This window comes from Oncorhynchus clarkii, chromosome 5, assembly GCF_045791955.1.
Source record: "Oncorhynchus clarkii lewisi isolate Uvic-CL-2024 chromosome 5, UVic_Ocla_1.0, whole genome shotgun sequence".
In the NCBI taxonomy this organism is placed as follows: Eukaryota; Metazoa; Chordata; class Actinopteri; order Salmoniformes; family Salmonidae; genus Oncorhynchus; species Oncorhynchus clarkii.
This window is the reverse complement of record NC_092151.1, coordinates 88,681,431-88,704,038: the sequence shown is the minus strand read 5'-3', so window position 1 is coordinate 88,704,038 and position 22,608 is coordinate 88,681,431. Positions and strand designations below refer to the sequence as shown.

Genomic DNA, 22,608 nt, shown 5'->3' with positions numbered 1-22,608 from the left:
AGAGAGAGGGGAAGGGAGAGAGAGAGAAGGAAGGAAGGAAAGAGAGAGAGAGAGAGAGAGAGAGAGAGAGAAAAGGAATGAAAGAGAGAGAGAGGGGGGGGAAGGGAGAGAGAGAGAGGAAGGAAAGAGAGAGAAGGAAGGAAGGAAAGAGAGAGAGAGAGAGAGAGAGAGAGAGGGGAAGGGAGGGAGAGAGAGAAGGAAGGAAAGAGAGAGAGAGAGAGAGAGAGAGAGAAGGAAAGAGAGAGAGAGAGAGAGAGAAGGAGAGGGAGAGAGAGAGAGAGGAGAGAGAGGGGGGGAGAGAGAGAGAGAAGAGAGAGAGAGAGAGAGAGAGAGAGAGAGAGAGAGGGTGGGGGGAAAGAGAGAGAGGGAAAAAGAGAGAGAGAGAATGGAAGACATAAAATGAGTGAAGTGAAGTACAAAGGAAGATCGAGAGAGCGAGGAAACAGAGTGCATTCCTGTCACGGTTGCACGATAATTACTGGTTCGTCAGTTATTGAAGGCCTGCTCACTGCTTTCATTACCAGGAACAGCCGTTCACTGAAAGTAGGAGTGGGGGGGAAGAGGTGGGGGTTCGTACAGGATAGCAGGATGAGGGAGGGAGGGAGGGAGGGAGGGAGGGAGGGAGGGAGGGAGGGAGGGAGGGAGGGAGGGAGGGAGGGAGGGAGAGGTTGAGGGGAGAATAGAGGTTGAGGGAGAGGGGAGAAGAGATGCAATATGACTTGCGATTTGGGTGAACACTTGGGTGAACTGTTGGAATCTGGGTAATAGAATGATTATTCTAATTCTATAGTTAGAATATAATAGTGGCCACTTTGAATACAGTGTTGTTTGACATAACAAATGAATTTGAATACTAATAGGATCTCTATAGAGGTGTTATTGTGAAAGGTTAGGAACCAAAGTGTTGGTCAGTGTTTCCCAGGGGAGTGGGACCCTATAATCCAGGGGTCTCTAACCGGTTTATCACAGACAATGCAATCTCCCAGCTACTATCTAGTCAACGCAACATTCACATTATCCCACCCCTTGTTAGCCACTGCTTGCTTAAAAAGCCAAACCTAACACAATATCTGCCAAATAATGTCCAGCATTATTACCCCTGTCTGTGTGGGAAGAGTTGCAGAGGAAGAGGAGAAGAGAATAACGTGCCTATTTGAAAGATAGAAAAAAAATATTGTAGCTCGCGACATGTTTAATTTTTTTAAGTAGCTCTCACGCTAGAAATGTTTGGGACACGTGCTATAATGTTTGGATACATTCAGAAGATTCAGATTCAGAAGATGCCTTTGCAAAAACAACATGCTGATTTTGTCCTACACCAGCACTGGTATAATTTATTAGCTAGCTAGCAAGCGATTAGCATTAGCAGCTAAAACGATAATTTTAGCGCTCCTTGAGCTACAGGAGACGGGGCTTGGTGAGAGAGGGGTAGAGAGACGACTAAACTATCAAACCAGAGCAGTGTATCACATTTAACAAACCAAACATTGAAATACAGTTTTAGAAGATAACGTAAAAACCTAAACCGGTCCGTGCATCAATAGAGGTATAGTAAAATACAGTAAACCACCCAGCCCTAAGTGAGAGAGAGGTTAAGGCAGGGGGGGACTGAGAGAGAGGTTTGACGGGGGATCACTATGAGGAGTGAGTGAGTGAGTGAGTGAGTGAGTGAGTGAGTGAGTGAGTGAGTGGGCAACGTGAAAATGTTTGTTCCATAATGCAATTAGATGGGAAACAAAGTTGTCAAAAGGGCACTGCACATGTAAGATGACAAAGATGAAAATATCCATTAGAAATGTAGAGAAGAGATCTAAAGATGCAACAACTAGCAGGGTTGATAATATGACTAGTAATGTGCCTTTGGCTACTGGACAATAAAAGAAAGTCGATATAAAATAGTTGCACGCACGGATACAGTGATTTTGGCTAGGCTCCTTTGAAGCAAGGTAAGACATGCCTCATAATATGTAATACATCAAACAATTAAAAGATGCACTGTGCAGAAATCACAATTTCCTGGTTGCTAAAATTCTAATAGTTCAGCTAATTTCAGTTTCTGTAACAAAACAAGCTAGTGTAGAGAATAATTTCACCATCTAAAACACTGAGAAATTATTGTACCTTCTAAATCGCAATTCAATATATTTTCCATAACCAAAACTATAGTAACCCCATCTAAACTGTTTATTTAAACTGCATTTATTTTGCATTTATTTTCAGCAAACTTAACACGTGTCAATATTTGTATGAACATAAAAAGATTCAACAGCTGAGACATAAACTGAACAAGTTCGAACCACAGACATGTGACTAACAGAAATGGAATAATGTGTCCCTGAACAAAGGGGGGGTCAAAATCAAAAGTAACAGTCAGTATCTGGTGTGGCCACCAGCTGCAGTGAATCTCCTCCACATGGACTGCAACCATATTTGCCAGTTCTTTGTGTGAGATGTTACCCCACTCTTCCACCAAGGCACCTGCAAGTTCCCAGACATTTCTGGGGGGAATGGCCCTAGCCCTCACTTTCCGATCCAACAGGTCCCAGACGTGCTCAATGGGATTGAGATCCGGACTCTTCGCTGGCCATGGCAGAACACTGACAATACTGTCTTGCAGGAAATCATGCACAGAACGAGCAGTATGGCTGGTGGCATTGTCATGCTGGAGGGTCATGTCAGGATGAGCCTGCAGGAAGGGTACCACATGAGGGAGGAGGATGTCTTCCCTGTAACGCACAGCGTTGAGATTGCCTGCAATGACAACAAGCTCAGTCCGATGATGCTGTGACACACCGCCCCAGACCATGACAGACCCTCCACCTCCAAACTGATCCTGGTCATTTATGAACATTTGAACATCTTGACCATGTTCTGTTATAATCTCCACCCGGCACAGCCAGAAGAGGACTGGCCACCCCACATAGCCTGGTTCCTCTCTAGGTTTCTTCCTAGGTTTTGGCCTTTCTAGGGAGTTTTTCCTAGCCACCGTGCTTCTACACCTGCATTGCTCGCTGTTTGGGGTTTTAGGCTGGGTTTCTGTACAGCACTTTGAGATATCAGCTGATGTACGAAGGGCTATATAAATAAATTTGATTTGATTTGATCCCGCTCCAGAGTACAGGCCGCGGTGTAACGCTCATTCCATTCGACGATAAACGAGAATCCGACCATCACCCCTTGTGAGACAAAAACGCGATTCATCATTGAAGAGCACTTTTTTCCAGTCCTGTCTGGTTCAGCGACGGTAGGTTTGTGCCCATAGTCGACGTTGTTGCCGGTGATGTCTGGTGAGGACCTGCCTTACAACAGGCTACAAGCCCTTAGCCCAGCCTCTCTCGTTCCTGGTGTAACTCGGGCAGTTGTTGTTGCCACAGTGAGGACAATCAGCTGTCCGTCCTGTCTCCTTGTAGCGCTGTCTTAGGCATCTCACAGTACGGACATCGCAATTTATTGCCCTGGCCACATCTGCAGTCCTCATGCCTCCTTGCAGCATGCCTAAGGCACGTTCACGCAGCTGAGCAGGGACCTTGGGCATCTTTCTTTTGGTGTTTTTCCAGAGTCAGTAGAAAGGCCTCTTTAGTGTCTCTTTAGTTTTCATAACTGTGACTTTAATTTCCTACCGTCTGTAAGCTGTTTGTCTTAACAACCATTCCACAGGTGCATGTTCATCAATTGTTTATGGTTCATTGAAAAGCATGGGAAACAGTGTTTAAACACTTTACAGTGAAGATCTGTGAAGTTATTTGGATTTTTACAAATTATCATTTTGCTGAGTTTATTTTCAGCTGTTTGAAGCTGGTGTGCAAAACCGAACGTAAAAGCAAAACGTAAGAATTGGAGGTATAGAAATAGCTCACATAGAACATATCTACATCCTTCTTAGAGTTGCTTTCAATGAGAATGACAGATCTATAACTCACATTTATATGTGAATTTGGTCGGGGGTCGCACAAACAGTGACACGTTGCAGCTTAAGTATATTTCTTCAAAAGGCATACTGCCTCCAGCTCATTGCAAAGCGGTATGTGACGTGCTGATGAAACCTGCCTTCCGTTGCCGATGCGAGTGCTGTTTGAGACGCTGTAGCAGCATCTCTGTATCTGTACGCTGTACGATATACTCTATACGCTGTACGCGTGTGATAAGATACATAACCAATGTACTATACACACGCACCAATCTAATTCCACTAAATGTATCAAATTAAAAGAGAGACTGATAAGCATGACCAGTCAAATGTATTTTCACGCCGCCAAACATACCCTCGTAAAACGGACTATCCTACCGATCCTCGACTTCGGCGATGTCATTTACAAAATAGCCTCCAACACTCTACTCTGCAAACTGGATGCAGTCTATCACAGTGCCATCCGTTTTGTCACCAAAGCCCCATATACCACTCACCACAGCGACCTGTATGCTCTCGTCAGCTGGCCCACGCTACATATTCGTCGCCAGATCCACTGGCTCCAGGTCATCTGTAAGTCTATGCTAGGTGAAGCTCCGCCTTATCTCAGCTCACTGGTCACGATAACAACACCCACCCGTAGCACGCGATCCAGCAGGTTTGTCTCACTGGTCATCCCCAAAGCCAGCACCTCCTTTGGCCGCCTTTCCTTCCAGTTCTCTGCTACCAACTACTGGGACGAATTGCAAAAATCGTTGAAGTTGGAGACTTATATTTCCATCACTAACTTTAAACATCAGCTATCTGAGCAGCTAACCGATCGCTGCAGCTGTACATAGTCCATCTGTAAATAGCCCATCCAATCTACCTACCTCATCCCCATAATGTTTTTATTTACTTTTCTGCTCTTTTGCACACCAGTATTGCTACTTGCACATCATGATCTGCTCATCTATCACTCCAGTGTTAATCTGCTAAATTGTAATTACTTCACTACTATGTCCTATTTATTGCCTTACCTCCTCACTCCATTTGCACACACTGTATATAGATTTTTCTTATGTGTTATTGACTGTACGCTTGTTTATTCCATGTGTAACTCTGTGTTGTGTGTCACACTGCTATGCTTTATCTTGGCCAGGTCGCAGTTGTAAATGAGAACTTGTTCTCAACTAGCCTACCTGGTTAAATAAAGGTGTTCTCAACTAGCCTACCTGGTTAAATAAAAAGGTGAAATCATATAAAAAATGTCATCAATAAATAGAATAATAAACATTATTTAGCAACGGGATTGTTTTCTTCTTCTCCCGGAGAATTTTATTTAATCGGCTATTCGAACTTTATTATTTTGGGGCCAAAAGCCGGCTATTACCGACTAACGGAAAACCCTGGTGTGTGTTAGCGTGCGTGCGTGTGTGTGTGTGTGTGTTAGCGTGTGCGTTTCCAACCTGGTCTGTGTAGTCCTGGGGGAAGCTCCACCGCACGGTAGGATCTGGAGGTAATTGACAGACAGCATTAATCAGTGGTGAGAAACACAGTCTTCGCAGCGCTGCCTCAGAACACATACATATTAATGAGAGGGGTGGGGGCCGCCAGTCAGCACACACACACACACACACACACATTCAGATAGTAATACACACACACACACATTCAGATAGTAATACACACACACACACACACACACACACACACACACACACATATTAATGAGAGGGGTGGGGGCCGCCAGTCAGCACACACATTCAGATAGTAATACACACACACATTCAGATAGTAATACACACACACACACACACACACATATTCAGATAGTAATACACACACACACACACACACAGTTAGCGAACACTGTGGAGAGACGGAGGATGTGGATCTCCAATATGCTAATGTATCTCCTCCATGTAGATATGATGTGATATTATACCCCACATCATCCCTGCTTGGGCGTGTGGAAATCAGACCTGCACGTACAGTCATTTACAACACACATGTGTTTGCCGTAGATGGAGAGAGAATTGGCAGTGGTGAATTATGCTGGTGCAAAGGCCTCGTGGTTGTCTTGGTATTAATTTCTAGACATTAAGTAACACTGCCATGTATTTTAAGACACGTGAACATCTAGAATCCACAGCGAGTGGAGTGGAGTGATTTATGTTATTCCGCTTGTGTAATAACCACAAACATCACTCCATCATCTCCATTACTCGCAATTACAAAGTAATCCCATTGCAAACAATATGTCAGTACTATCTAGCAGATGTGGTAATTAGGCCTATAGTTTTACCACAGAGTGGCCGAGACCAAGCAACAATATGACAGAGATCATGGCAATGGAATAGTCCCAAAAGTGTCAAACCCATCCCACAGTTAGCCAGTTCAAGCTCTTCGCAAAGGACTGGAAAGAAAACAAAATAATATTTCTACCACCAGGTCCACGTTCAGTACCCAAACGTTGTCGAACGTTATAGATAGAAATGAATAGAGCCAATGTGATTCCTTGTTCTACATGTCAGAGAGGCATGTTTGGGCTACATAGCACGTTTCAAAACGTTGCGTCCTGCTGAACGCTCCCCCAGGTCTATCGTAAAGTCTACATGAGGACGAGTTCACGGCCGTAGTGTCACTATCAAAGAGGCTTCTGGTAAACACTGTTTCCACAGTGATAGAGTTCTGAAGTCCAGACCACAACTCCAGAAATAGCCTTAATCTGGGTCCGGGAAACTGGGCCAATGGGCTAAGAAAATGTTATTTTAGATTTAGAATTTCCACAGCCGGCATGTTGGCACCAAGTTTCATTCTGGAAGACTAATTTATAATCTCCCTCTCACAAGGACACAGACAAACATCATAAACAGACCACGTTTCTCACCCGTGAAGAGAAACGGGCAAAAGGAGCAAGAAGACAGAATCAAAGTTGCCTTCTCCATAATCCTGTTGGATGTTTTCTCAGGCCTCGTCTAAAAAGACCCTGACAAAGACACTCTCTGCTCTCCTAGGGGACTCCATCCCAAAATACACCCACCATCCCTTCACCCTTTCAGCCTGCCACCACAAATACATGCACCCCTTCATCCCAAATACATGCACCCCTTCATCCCAAATACATGCACCCCTCCACCCCCTCTTGCTGAGCCACCAGGGCAATGTTATGCTGTTTTTATGGGTGAGAGGATGGGAACCTCTGCCAGACACGGAGAGAGAAAAAGAGAGATTGAGCTATAGAAAGAAAGAGAAGGAATGAAGGGTCTCTATCTTTCCACTCTCTCTCCTGACTGGAACTCTCCCCAACTCCCTTCCCTCTGTCCTCTCTCTCTCCTGACTAGAACTCTCCCCAACTCCCTTCCCTCTGTCCTCTCTCTCTCCCCAACTCCCTTCCCTCTGTCCTCTCTCTCTCCCCAACTCCCTTCCCTCTGTTCTCTCTCCCCAACTCCCCTCTGTCCTCTCTCTCCTGACTGGAACTCTCCCCAACTCCCTTCCCTCTGTCCTCTCTCTCTCCCCAACTCCCTTCCCTCTGTCCTCTCTCTCTCCCCAACTCCCTTCCCTCTGTTCTCTCTCCCCAACTCCCCTCTGTCCTCTCTCTCCTGACTGGAACTCTCCCCAACTCCCTTCCCTCTGTCCTCTCTCTCTCCCCAACTCCCTTCCCTCTGTCCTCTCTCTCTCCCCAACTCCCTTCCCTCTGTTCTCTCTCCCTCCCCAACTCCCTTCCCTCTGTTCTCTCTCCCCAACTCCCCTCTGTCCTCTCTCTCCTGACTGGAACTCTCTCCAACTCCCTTCCCTCTGTCCTCTCTCTCCTGACTAGAACTCTCCCCAACTCCCTTCCCTCTGTCCTCTCTCCCCAACTCCCCTCTGTCCTCTCTCTCCTGACTGGAACTCTCTCCAACTCCCTTCCCTCTGTCCTCTCTCTCTCCCCAACTCCCTTCCCTCTGTTCTCTCTCCCCAACTCCCCTCTGTCCTCTCTCTCCTGACTGGAACTCTCCCCAACTCCCTTCCCTCTGTTCTCTCTCCCCAACTCCCCTCTGTCCTCTCTCTCCTGACTGGAACTCTCTCCAACTCCCTTCCCTCTGTCCTCTCTCTCTCCCCAACTCCCTTCCCTCTGTTCTCTCTCCCCAACTCCCCTCTGTCCTCTCTCTCCTGACTGGAACTCTCCCCAACTCCCTTCCCTCTGTTCTCTCTCCCCAACTCCCCTCTGTCCTCTCTCTCCTGACTGGAACTCTCTCCAACTCCCGTCCCTCTGTCCTCTCTCTCTCCCCAACTCCCTTCCCTCTGTTCTCTCTCCCCAACTCCCCTCTGTCCTCTCTCTCTCCTGACTAGAACTCTCCCCAACTCCCTTCCCTCTGTTCTCTCTCCCCAACTCCCTTCCCTCTGTCCTCTCTCTCTCCCCAACTCCCTTCCCTCTGTCCTCTCTCTCTCCCCAACTCCCTTCCCTCTGTTCTCTCTCCCCAACTCCCCTCTGTCCTCTCTCTCCTGACTGGAACTCTCCCCAACTCCCTTCCCTCTGTCCTCTCTCTCTCCCCAACTCCCTTCCCTCTGTCCTCTCTCTCTCCCCAACTCCCTTCCCTCTGTTCTCTCTCCCCAACTCCCCTCTGTCCTCTCTCTCCTGACTGGAACTCTCTCCAACTCCCTTCCCTCTGTCCTCTCTCTCCTGACTAGAACTCTCCCCAACTCCCTTCCCTCTGTCCTCTCTCTCTCCCCAACTCCCTTCCCTCTGTTCTCTCTCCCCAACTCCCCTCTGTCCTCTCTCTCCTGACTGGAACTCTCTCCAACTCCCTTCCCTCTGTCCTCTCTCTCTCCCCAACTCCCTTCCCTCTGTTCTCTCTCCCCAACTCCCCTCTGTCCTCTCTCTCCTGACTGGAACTCTCTCCAACTCCCTTCCCTCTGTCCTCTCTCTCTCCCCAACTCCCTTCCCTCTGTTCTCTCTCCCCAACTCCCCTCTGTCCTCTCTCTCCTGACTGGAACTCTCTCCAACTCCCTTCCCTCTGTCCTCTCTCTCTCCCCAACTCCCTTCCCTCTGTTCTCTCTCCCCAACTCCCCTCTGTCCTCTCTCTCCTGACTGGAACTCTCCCCAACTCCCTTCCCTCTGTTCTCTCTCTCCAACTCCCCTCTGTCCTCTCTCTCCTGACTGGAACTCTCTCCAACTCCCTTCCCTCTGTCCTCTCTCTCTCCCCAACTCCCTTCCCTCTGTTCTCTCTCCCCAACTCCCCTCTGTCCTCTCTCTCCTGACTGGAACTCTCTCCAACTCCCTTCCCTCTGTCCTCTCTCTCTCCCCAACTCCCTTCCCTCTGTTCTCTCTCCCCAACTCCCCTCTGTCCTCTCTCTCCTGACTGGAACTCTCCCCAACTCCCTTCCCTCTGTTCTCTCTCCCCAACTCCCCTCTGTCCTCTCTCTCCTGACTGGAACTCTCTCCAACTCCCTTCCCTCTGTCCTCTCTCTCTCCCCAACTCCCTTCCCTCTGTTCTCTCTCCCCAACTCCCCTCTGTCCTCTCTCTCCTGACTGGAACTCTCTCCAACTCCCTTCCCTCTGTCCTCTCTCTCTCCCCAACTCCCTTCCCTCTGTTCTCTCTCCCCAACTCCCCTCTGTCCTCTCTCTCCTGACTGGAACTCTCCCCAACTCCCTTCCCTCTGTCCTCTCTCTCTCCCCAACTCCCTTCCCTCTGTTCTCTCTCCCCAACTCCCCTCTGTCCTCTCTCTCCTGACTGGAACTCTCTCCAACTCCCTTCCCTCTGTCCTCTCTCTCTCCCCAACTCCCTTCCCTCTGTTCTCTCTCCCCAACTCCCCTCTGTCCTCTCTCTCCTGACTGGAACTCTCCCCAACTCCCTTCCCTCTGTCCTCTCTCTCTCCCCAACTCCCTTCCCTCTGTTCTCTCTCCCCAACTCCCCTCTGTCCTCTCTCTCCTGACTGGAACTCTCCCCAACTCCCTTCCCTCTGTTCTCTCTCCCCAACTCCCCTCTGTCCTCTCTCTCCTGACTGGAACTCTCTCCAACTCCCTTCCCTCTGTTCTCTCTCCCCAACTCCCCTCTGTCCTCTCTCTCCTGACTGGAACTCTCCCCAACTCCCCTCTGTCCTCTCTCTCCTGACTGGAACTCTCTCCAACTCCCTTCCCTCTGTCCTCTCTCTCTCCCCAACTCCCTTCCCTCTGTTCTCTCTCCCCAACTCCCCTCTGTCCTCTCTCTCCTGACTGGAACTCTCTCCAACTCCCTTCCCTCTGTTCTCTCTCCCCAACTCCCCTCTGTCCTCTCTCTCCTGACTGGAACTCTCTCCAACTCCCTTCCCTCTGTCCTCTCTCTCTCCCCAACTCCCTTCCCTCTGTCCTCTCTCTCTCCCCAACTCCCTTCCCTCTGTCCTCTCTCTCCTGACTGGAACTCTCCCCAACTCCCCTCTGTCCTCTCTCTCCTGACTGGAACTCTCTCCAACTCCCTTCCCTCTGTCCTCTCTCTCTCCCCAACTCCCTTCCCTCTGTTCTCTCTCCCCAACTCCCCTCTGTCCTCTCTCTCCTGACTGGAACTCTCTCCAACTCCCTTCCCTCACCTTTATTTCCCTCTCACTCTTCTCCCCAACTCCACTCCCTCTGTCCTCTCTCTCTTTTCCTCTTCCTCTCCCCAACTCCCCTCTGTCCTCTCTCTCCTGACTAGAACTCTCCCCAACTCCCTTCCCTCTGTTCTCTCTCCCCAACTCCACTCCCTCTGTCCTCTCTCTCTTTTCCTCTTCCTCTCCCCAACTCCCCCTCACTCCTTTTGCTCTCTCCCTAAACTCCCCCACTCTCGCCACCTTGCCCTCACTCCCTCTCCCTTGCTCCTCACTCCACCTCACTACTTAAGGTGAAGCTTAAGGAGTTTAGGTGAAGGTTATGGAGGGTTATGGTGAAGGTTATGGAGGGTTATGGTGAAGGTTATGGAGGGTTAAGGTGAAGTTTACCGAAGTTAAGGGGAAGGTTATGGAGGTTAAGGTGAAGGTTAGGGAGGTTAAGGTGAAGTTTAGGAGGGTTAAGGTACAGGTGAGTGGGGTTGAGGTAAAGGTAAAGGTGAGTGGGGTTGAGGTAAAGGTGAAAGTGATGGGGGTTATGGTGAAGGTTGTGGAGGGTGAAGGTTATGGATGGTTAAGGTGACGGTTATGGGGGGTTAAGGTGAAGGTTATGGGGGGTTAAGGTGAAGGTTATGGATGGTTTAAGTCGAAGGTTATGGGGGGGTTAAGGTGAAGGTTATGGGGGAGTTAAGGTGAAGGTTATGGGGGAGTTAAGGTGAAGGTTATGGGGGGGTTAAGGTGAAGGTTATGGAGGGTTACGGTGAAGGTTATGGAGGGTTAAGGTGAAGGTTATGGAGGGTTAAGGTGAAGGTTATGGAGGGTTAAGGTGAAGGTTATGGAGAAGGTTGCTGTATACATGAAAACACCAAGTGTCCTGCAACATATCCATTCACACCAGTAGAAAATATCCCCACTTCCTCCCATCCACTGACTCCATCAGTGACAACATGTTGGCTTTGACAGTGAGAGTGACAAGGAGAAAGCAGTGAGTGACACACACCTCGTCCTTCTTTCTCCTGTGGGTGAGTGTGTGTTAATTTATCCCCGTGGGCTTCAAGCATGGCTAATCTGGGACAGGCAATGTGCAGAGAGGCAACACGTGGTCAGCCCCCCAGCAGTCCAGACAACCAGCAGCAACCAGCAGGCAGGGTCAGTGGCAAATCAATGTTGGAACGTTCCACCGACGCGGGTCTTTAAAAGTCCAAATGCAGTGCTTTGATATGGGATGAGAGGGGGGCAGGGGGGCTAATAGGTAAATGATTGAGGGAGACAGTAAGGGGGGGTGGGTGGTGTGTGTCAGAGAGAATGGGGAGCAGCCCAAGTCCCCTTCGACACCACCTATCACCACTTCAGAGTAAATATGAAAGGTTTTACATACACCTTAGCCAAATACATTTAAAAACTCAGTTGTTCACAATTCTTGATATTTAATCCTAGTAAAAATTCCCTGTCTTAGATCAGTTAGGTGAAATGTCAGAATAATAGTAGAGAGAATGATTTATTTCAGCTTTTATTTCATCACATTCCCAGTGGGTCAGAAGTTTACATACACTCAATTAGTATTTGGTAGCATTTCCTTCCATTTGCGACCAAGCTTTAACTTCCTGACTGAGGTCTTGAGATATTGCTTCAATATATCCACATCATTTTCATCCCTCACGATGCCATCTATTTTGTGAAGTGCACCAGTCCCTCCTGCAGCAAAACACCCCCACAACATGATGCTGCCACCCCCGTACTTCACGGTTGGGATGGTGTTCTTCGGCTTGCAAGCCTCCCCCTTTTACCTCCAAACATAACGATGGTCATTATGACCAAACGGTTCTATTTTTGTTTCATCAGACAAGAGGACATTTCTCCAAAAAGTACAATCTTTGTCCCCATGTTCAGTTGCAAACCGAAGTCTGGCTTTTTTATGGCGGTTTTGGAGCAGTGGCTTCTTCCTTGCTGAGTGGCCTTTCAGGTTATGTCGATATAGGACTCGTTTTACTGTGGATATAGATACTTCGTACCTGCTTCCTACAGCATCTTCACAAGGTCCTTTGTTGTTGTTCTGGAATTGATTCGCACTTTTCACACCAAAGTACGTTCATCTCTAGGAGACAGAACGCGTCTCCTTCCTGAGCGGTATGACGGCTGCGTGGTCCCATGGTGTTTATACTTGCGTACTATTGTTTGTACAGATGAACGTGGTACCTTCAGGCATTTGGAAATTGCTCCCAAGGATGAACCAGACTTGTGGAGGTCTACAATTTTATTTTTTCCTGAGATCTTGACTGATTTATTTTGATTTTCCCATGATGTCAAGCAAAGAGGCACTGAGTTTGAAGGTAGGCCTTGAAATACATCCACAGGTACACCTCCAATTGACTGAAATTATGCCAAATAGCCTATCAGAAGCTTTTAAAGCCATGATTTTCCAAGCTGTTTAAAGGCACAGTCAACTTAATGTATGTAAACTTCTGACCCACTGGAATTGGGATACAGTGAATTATAAGTGAAATAATCAGTCTGTTAACAATTGTTGGAAACATTACTTGTGTCATGCACAAAGTAGATGTCCTAACCGACTTGCCAAAACTATAGTTTGTTAACATCACGTAGAGTCTTAATGAGAAGGTGAAAGGTGACGATTTGGTGGTGATATAAAATGTGTGTCCCGCTCCTAATGGGTTGCACTTCACAGGTTAGTTCTAAAGATGTGTTCAGACATAATGTTTGAGGAGTGGTTGAAAAACTAGTTTTAATGACTCCAACCTGAGTGTATGTAAACTAGTTTTAATGACTCCAACCTGAGTGTATGTAAACTAGTTTTAATGACTCCAACCTGAGTGTATGTAAACTAGTTTTAATGACTCCAACCTAAGTGTATGTAAACTAGTTTTAATGACTCCAACCTGAGTGTATGTAAACTAGTTTTAATGACTCCAACCTGAGTGTTTGTAAACTAGTTTTAATGACTCCAACCTGAGTGTATGTAAACTAGTTTTAATGACTCCAACCTGAGTGTATGTAAACTAGTTTTAATGACTCCAACCTGAGTGTATGTAAACTAGTTTTAATGACTCCAACCTGAGTGTATGTAAACTAGTTTTAATGACTCCAACCTGAGTGTATGTAAACTAGTTTTAATGACTCCAACCTAAGTGTATGTAAACTAGTTTTAATGACTCCAACCTGAGTGTATGTAAACTAGTTGTAATGACTCCAACCTGAGTGTATGTAAACTTCTGACTTCAACTGTAGATGTCAAGTGGAAAACAAAAGAAAGTCAAATACACAAAATTTAGCCAATAAGAGTGTCAAATACAACATTCAGCCAATGAGAGTGTCAAATACAACATTTAGCCAATAAGAGTGTCAAATACAACATTTAGCCAATAAGAGTGTCAAATACACAACATTTAGCCAATAAGAGTGTCAAATACACAACATTTAGCCAATGAGAGTGTCAAATACACAACATTTAGCCAATAAGAGTGTCAAATACACAACATTTAGCCAATGAGAGTGTCAAATACACAACATTTAGCCAATGAGAGTGTCAAATACACAACATTTAGCCAATGAGTGTCAAATACACAACATTCAGCCAATAAGAGTGTCAAATACACAACATTCAGCCAATGAGAGTGTCAAATACACAACATTTAGCCAATGAGAGTGTCAAATACACAACATTTAGCCAATGAGTGTCAAATACACAACATTCAGCCAATAAGAGTGTCAAATACACAACATTCAGCCAATAAGAGTGTCAAATACACAACATTCAGCCAATGAGAGTGTCAAATACACAACATTTAGCCAATGAGAGTGTCAAATACAACATTTAGCCAATAAGAGTGTCAAATACACAACATTCAGCCAATAAGAGTGTCAAATACACAACATTTAGCCAATGAGAGTGTCAAATACACAACATTCAGCCAATAAGAATGTCAAATACACAACATTCAGCCAATAAGAATGTCAAATACACAACATTCAGCCAATAAGAATGTCAAATATACAACATTTAGCCAATGAGAGTGTCAAATACACAACATTTAGCCAATAAGAGTCAAATTGAAAATAATAATAAATTACAGCCGCTTTTAACATTATGTCTGAACACATCTATAGAACTAACCTGTGAAGTGCAACCCATTAGGAGCGGGACACACATTTTATATCACCACCAAATCGTCACCTTTCACCTTCTCATTAAGACTCTACGTGATGTCGGCCACATCTCTATGTGAGGCACACAACATCAGCTTTAAAAATAGAGTGGTGACAAACCACATCACACGGGCACTTGTGTGTGGGCGCGGACACACACACACACACACACACAGAGCAGGAAGAATGTTTCATTGTTGATTTTTGCCTAATCCCAGAAACAACTGGATAGCAGTTAGATTGAATGTTAGATTGAATAGGGGCCCTGCTCGTTAAGAGAGAGGCCAGGTTCCATATGGAGAGCAGCAGTTCTCTTGTCAGAAGAAAAAGGTTGAACCCCGCCAGCATCCCTTCGCCTCTACACCCACAGCAAGATGAAGGGCCTTGTGACGCCTGCCTCTCCTTGTTCCTCATTTCTCCCTCTCTTTTCCTTTCCTCCCATCTCTCTCTCTTGGCCAGGGGTTAAACTACTGCACTCTAACCTCGCTTTGGCAATCACTTCTTTCTCGCTCTCTCTCCCTCCCTCCCTCTCTCTTTTATCTTTAAGAGATTTATTTCACCGTATGTAGTGGTCTGGATTAGGGCCTCGGGCCTGTATGGCCTGGGGATAAAGACATTGTCTTAGCGGACGCTAAGTAACTGACTGAGGAGGTAGCGACCGGCCGGGAGGAAGCTGCCGCTACTTAACATCCACAATGGCCGCCATTGTAGAGCAATGGCTGATCGGGCCGCAGGGGCCTGCTTCAGAGACCGTCTAGACTTTGAGCCAGCTAGTCAAGGAACTGCAGGAGAAAATCCCATCAGCCACTGAAGTGAAAGTTAACTAAGGTAACCTGCTGTGAACCTGATGACGATGTCAAGCCAACATATGGCCCCAAATGTCTATTGTTGGAACGAAGAGTTTTCTTCCTACTGAAGGAGTGAAGAGGTGAGAGGGGGTGAGACGGGGGGGGGGGGGGGGGGGCATGGGGACAGGGGGAGCCTAAAGGAAGGAGGAATAACTGTGGTCATGACTTTACTTCTGGATCACTAGCCTTATTCTGTTCAGGAGGAGCCCTACCCCCAGAACTCACAATTAAAAAGGAGTAAGCAGATTAAGTAGCATCTTTCAACTGGCGCTGAATGAGAGAACTGACAGGCGTTTACAGCGTGTTCTTCTCCTCGTTTCCCCGCTCCGATCTCACACAGCCAATGGCATTACATTTCATGCTGACTTAGTAGGCAATGGGGCCAAGAAAGGAAAAACTTCTCACCGATGATATGCTCCTTAAATTTACTAGTGGTGATCGGTCACACTGTGTTAGTGGCTGGTTTGGTTAAAGTAGGACCTTGGACAATCTACTGTGTGTGTGTGTGTGTGTATCCTGAAAAAGCCTCTCTCCGCTGCACCCTTTTGGGGGAAAAGCACCACAGTTGGCATTCCTACTGAAGGTACTTCATGGTTTGTGCAGAGACTCTGACTAAACAGGCTACATATATACATGTAGGGCCTGGGTATTCTCCCATTATACATCTGAGAAAGAGAGAGAGAGACAAAGAGACAGAGAGAGTGAGAGAGAGACAGAGAGAGAGAGACAGAGAGAGAGAGAGACAGAGAGAGAGAGAGACAGAGAGAGAGAGAGACAGAGAGAGAGAGAGACAGAGAGAGAGAGACAGAGAGAGAGAGACAGAGAGAGAGAGAGAGAGACAGAGAGAGAGACAGAGACAGAGAGAGAGAGACAGAGAGAGAGAGACAGAGAGAGAGAGACAGAGAGAGAGAGACAGAGAGAGAGAGACAGAGAGAGAGAGACAGAGAGAGAGAGAGACAGAGAGAGAGAGAGACAGAGAGAGAGAGACAGAGAGAGAGAGACAGAGAGAGAGAGACAGAGAGAGAGAGACAGAGAGAGAGAGACAGAGAGAGAGAGACAGAGAGAGAGAGAGAGAGAGAGAGAGAAACAGAGAGAGACAGAGACAGAGAGAGAAACAGAGAGAGGCAGAGAGAAACAGAGAGAGACAGAGAGAGACAGAGAGAGACAGAGAGAGAGAGCGCGCAAACGAGGGAGCGAGCGAGAGAGAAGTGCATCTCCAGGCTAGTTGGGAAGCAACCCAATTTCACAGCTTCACGACTGAGCGGAGCAGCATATGGACGCTGGCGAGGCGAGCTCTGTGACAGGCTCCGCTCTGCGTTCGTATCACAACATAACAACACTGGTGTTCCCAGTCAGCCTCCATACTGGTCCAACATTATGTCAAACACTGGCTACGCCTCAGCGAGTCAGCTAGCGCTGCCTTCCTCCACACTACGTGTTGGTGTATGGGGGGGCTATAAAAAGAATGCTTGCTGTCATTGATATCTCAAGTCATGTGAACTGACTTCCTCTCTCTCCACAATCAAAGACCGTCTTCGACTCCTACATTGTGATATGAATGTGATATGAATTCTAAGTTCGAAGTATCAAACGTACAAGGACAACATTCTAGTTCTAGAATACAGACGATGGGTTAGGGATGCACCATATGGGTGAAAATCTAATTGCATTTTTTATTTTTTTATTTTACCAAATACTGTGATTGCGATTTGACGTGCTGTATAGATCAAAATACCTGGGTGAACTGTTGGAATCATAGACATAGAAATAGAATGACTTATATTAAAAGACGCAAAGTGGAAAGCACCGTGTCCTTGTCTGGAACAACCATTTGACCGAACAGAACAGCATGCAGACTTAAAGAGAATGGAACAGCAACGAGGAGTTACTGCGTTAATTGAGTTACAGGGTTGAATCTATAAAAAGTCAACTACAAAAACAAACGTTACACGCCTCTGAGATGCATTTAAAAAAATACTGCATATGGTATGGATCTCTTGCAATGTGAATTTGTACATGTTAAAATTGCGATATCAATGTGAATTTGATTATGCTGTGCAGTCCTAGGTTCGAGATTATAGGCCTAACTAGATGCTTGTAGAACATTCTAGATGAAGAGTCTGTGCTCGGTGAGCATTCCACCTCAGGTCTGGGTGAAAAAGATGCGCTGGAACGGAGATACTTCAGGTAATCACACATTTCTCCCCATATGGTGCAACCATCTGCCTCAGTTTAAAAACAGTACCTGTGAAGAACTAAAATAGACATAGAAAGAGATGACGATTAGCCTACCACAGATAACCTGCTTAGAGCTGGAGTAGGTACAAGCTGTGCCTAACCACTGAACTAGGGTCAGATACAGATTATGCCAGCAGCATACCACTTCTGGCTTGCTTCTGAAGCTAAGCAGGGTTGATCCTGGTCAGTTCCTGGATGGGAGACCAGATGCTGCTGGAAGTGGTGTTGGAGGGCCAGTAGGAGGCACTCTCTCCTCTGGTCTAAAAAAAAAAAAATGTCCCAATGCCCCATGGCAGTGATTGGGGACACTGCCCTGTGTAGGGTGCCGTCTTTCTGATGGGACGTTAAACGGGTGTCCTGACTCTCTGAGGTCATTAAAAATCCCATGGCACTTATCGTAAGAGTAGGGGTGTTAACCCCGGTGTCCTGGCTAAATTCCCAATCTGGCCCTCAAACCATCACGGTCATCTAATATTCCCCAGTTTACAATTGGCTCATTCATCCCCCTCCTCTCCCCTGTAACTATTCCCCAGGTCGTTGCTGCAAATGAGAACGTGTTCTCAGTCAACTTACCTGGTAAAATAACAGATAATAAACAAATAAAATAAAAAATACAGGTCTTAATGGTTTGGGCGTTTGGGGGTAGATTAGGGGGAAAAGTCTACCGCGAGCCTTGAATTTTCTAGACGTTTTGAAGGCTCTCTATTCTCCCATCCATGGTGTGTAAAGGCTGGATCTCCCTCCATGACATGTAGGGTAATCACAGCCTAGAGTACTGTACATATGGCGCCCAGAGGCTACTAGCTGCTGATGATGACAGAATAAAGTGTTGCCAATGGCGTCTACACGCCGGTGCCGTCATACTGTAGCAGGGATCTGACGTTCACACGAGAAGCATGTCAGACAGCTATCAATCTCTAGTGGAACGACACCACCACCACCGCCACCGCTGCTGCAAGGGTTGAATGCAGGCACTAGGCAACATGATACTGTTGCTATGGAGAGGAGGTGGACAAACCTACAGTGTTTCTCTTTCGAATGCCTTCTCTAGTAGATAGATGGACTTCACTATTTAGCTTCAGTTGCACCCCGCCTCGCTATTTTTTTTCAGTTCAAGTGAAAATGTTTCTCAGCTCTGTTTGTTCGTGCGGACTACTTCCTGGACTACTTCCTGGACTACTTCCTGGACTACTTCCTGGAAAACACTAAACCTGGATGTATTTTGCAGCATTGTTTTGTCATTAAAGATGTTCTTGTATCCGTTTTCACTCAGGCTACACTGAACAGCACACACTCATTCTTTAGTTATCCTGCCTCAGTCAGCATCAACAACATTGATTCACGTAAACAAAACTATGACTAAGAGATGACTTGGTCCTACCACGACACAAGGAACCTTAGGGAGAATTGACTTGGTCCTACCACAACACAAGGAACCTTAGGGAGAGATTACTTGGTATAGCACGACACAAGGACCTTAGGGAGAGATGACTTGGTCCTACCACGATGATCCTATGATACTCAGAAACAGAACACCCCTGGACCAATCAGTTGAGAGAATGACGCTGCATGTGCGATCACAAATTAGTCACATGATCCGTGATGACAAATAGCACGGCTCGTCCCTCACAATGACAACCATTGGCTGTGACCTACATTCTGTGGTGAAAAATGGGCTGCATCCCAAATAAGACCCCATCTAAACGACAGCATATTCCCAGTAAGCATATGTACCCAGGACGTCAGTGTAAACGGGAAGGTTGCTGGCTGGCAGAGGAACAGTACAGTCCCCAGAGGAGACACTGTATAGAGTGGTTAAAGAGATGCCAGACAGGAAAGACTACAGGTTTATTTTCCCATGGCACGGTGTTGATTCAAATATTCATGATGGGGCACTTGATTATTTCTAATATAATATATACTCGGGGGGTGGGGGGGGGTGAAACCGATTCGGGGAACAAACAGAACAGAAAACCAGAAAATAATATTTTTTAGAGGAACAGAATTAGAACCGAGAATGAAAGTGATCTATACTGTTCCGTAACAGAACCATTATTTTTAAAAGCCCTCATTGTCACTCAGAAACATATTCCAGTGTCTGTCTGCCCGCCTGTCTCTGTCTGTCTGTCTGTCTGTCTGTCTGTCTGTCTGCCCGCCTGTCTGTCTTTCTGCCCGCCTGTCTGTCTGTCTGCCCGCCTGTCTGTCTGTCTGCCCGCCTGTCTGTCTGTCTGCCTGCCCGCCTGTCTGTCTGTCTGCCTGCCCGCCTGTCTGTCTGTCTGCCCGCCTGTCTGCCCGCCTGTCTGTCTGTCTGCCCGTCTGTCTGTTGAAAATCTTTGCTACTGTGTGTGTAGGCCACCTGCCCCTCCTCCTTCCTCTGAAGCATAGTCCTACTGACGTTACAAGCGTGCTTCAGAAATTAGGGAGATTTCTTATTCAAGAAGAATGGATGAACTTTTTCAATGCTAGTTAAGGATACTATAGTTATCACGTTTCACATTGGATTTATTAACTACAAAAATATATTTTTTATTTTGGTGCCGCTATGCACACACAAGCTAGCTAGCTATGGTCCAACGTTAAGCCAACTCTCTGAACTCCAAGGACATTCAAAGTTCCTTCATAAAATCTGCTCCTCCGTACGTATAATTCTGTGGGCCTAACTCAGAAAATGCCAAGACTCTTCCTCCTCCACTCGCTCTCGCCCCCACCCACAAATTACAGTACAATCTGACACCCTACACTTGCCTGGCCAATGCATGTAAACAGCTGGCCCGCTCCATATCAAGTTAGGCCCAGTTTCCCGAAAGCATCTTAAGGCTAAGTTCATTGTTATAACCTTCGTAGGAGCATCGTTAAATCTCTGAGCTGTTTGCCAAAAACCCTCGTTATTACCGTTGCAATTGAAAAACTGCTTTAGACCACTCGTTAGATGCTTTTTTTGCCCTCCCGCGTCACTTTCGACCAAGAAGATCTCCGCCAACCAAAGAAAAACATGGTTTATCCTTCTCTCTGTGACTGCCGAGAACTTCAGAACAAAGTTGACTACAAATGCAAAGTCACAAATGTCTGTTTCAATTGATACAAACAAGCAAAGTATAAAAATATGCTTCAAATGAAAACCTAGATGACTGCATTAAGATAAACACTAGGCTATAGGCCCATTTCAATCATATTGAAATACATTCCATGTCAATAAATGTTGCTACTTGTAGGCTACTGTCTGTAATCTGTCTCAATATATTTCATGATGTGCCATATTGGTGGTTTTGTGCATTTTTATTGGGTAAGCATTAGAATAAGCATACCTCAATAGTTGCAGCCGTAGGTGGTAATCTCTCTCTAGGAGCTGATCTGTCATCAGTATCGTGAAATAATTCTAAGGAATGATTTGAATGGAGAAAACTGACCTGAGAGCAGCACCCTCTTTCTTTCGATCTCATCAATATCAACACATGCCTCAAAGGTGCACTTACCGACCGTTCTCTCTGTGCGGTATTTTGGGAAACGCATGTTACATCTTCTGCAGTTGTAGGAAAGATGCATCGTTGACTACACTCGTAAGGCTAAAATCCATCGATATGGGGGAAACATGGGTCCTGCTCGATCCGCACTGATTAGTGAAAACATTTCAGAGGTTTAAAAAGAAAAAAAGAACAGAAAGGAACGATATAAACAGAACGAAAAATAACGTTTATTTTAAGAATTATACAGTTGGAAACTAATTTTGGTTCCAACCCCTGATAATATTGATGCCACTTAACAGACGCTTATTGGGGGGGGGGGCGGCATTACTAGCCGGCTGCCACCCGGTTACTCAACCCTGCACCTTAGAGGCTGCTGCCCTATATACATAGATTCACTGGTAACTTCAATAAGGGAACACTGGTAACTTCAATAAGGGAACACTAGTCACTTTAATAATGTTTAAATAATGATTACATACTGCTTTACTCATCTCATGTATATACTGTATTCTTATTCTACTGTATTTCAGTCAATGCCACTCCAGCATTGCTCAATCTAATATTAAACATTTTCTTAATTACATTATTTTAATATTAGATGTGTGTTTATTGTTGTGAATCCTTTTTAGATACTACTGCACTGTTGGAGGTGCAGTAGGAACACAAGCATTTTGCTACACCCGCAAAAACATCTGCTAAATGTGTGTATGTGAACAATGAAAATGGATTTGTCCCATGCGTGCCTATATTTTACATATTGGTGACCCCGGGAATCGAACCCGCTATCCTGCTGTTGCCAAAGAGCTACCAACTGAACCATACAGAACCACAATACATGACCAGAGTTTCTTAGACATTAATAATGCAAATGAACAAGAGGATAAAGATTCTTGTCTGCGTTTACACAGGCACCCAATTCAGATATATATTTTTCCCACTTATTGGTCTTTTGACCAATCAGATCCACTCTGAAAAATATCTGATGTGAAAAGATCTGATGTGATTGGTCAAAAGAGCAATTAGTGGAAAAAAGTGGGGAAGGGTTATCTAACATGCGAAGTAGTTGCGAAGTAGCTAAAAAAGTAGTAAGTAGTTGCACAGCTGTTCATTCGCTAAAATGCTAAAGTTGTCCGTGATGAGATTTGAACGCACAACCTTTCGGTTGCAAGACGTTCGCGATATACGCCCACCCAACCACCCTACTTTTGTTCTGCCATAAGTAACCTTCTGTTTTATGTAACCATACCAAACGTAACATATCATACTAATTTGATTGTCCCGGATATAAATGTACTTTGTTACGTGTACTCTATGAGACCAGGCTGGCACAGACATAGGCTTCGCCGAGCCGAGATCTGCTAGGAGCAAGCCCATGCATAGTATGCAACAGCCCTTAGGCTGTTTCAAGTTGCAATATGACAAGTAGTAGTCATAGGTCGCGTCCCTAACAGCAGACTCAACACAA

At 46.0% G+C, this 22,608-nt stretch overlaps 1 protein-coding gene across 1 annotated transcript in view; it reads right to left on the bottom strand.

Moving 5' to 3' along the window:
• Nucleotides 1–22,608, bottom strand: part of LOC139409532 (DENN domain-containing protein 1B-like) — a 258,068-nt gene that overhangs the window by 216,885 nt on the left and 18,575 nt on the right. Inside the window, exon 3 of the mRNA XM_071154810.1 lies at nt 5,356–5,399. Coding sequence (XP_071010911.1) covers nt 5,356–5,399 — 44 coding nt within the window. The remainder of the gene's footprint in view (nt 1–5,355; nt 5,400–22,608) is intronic.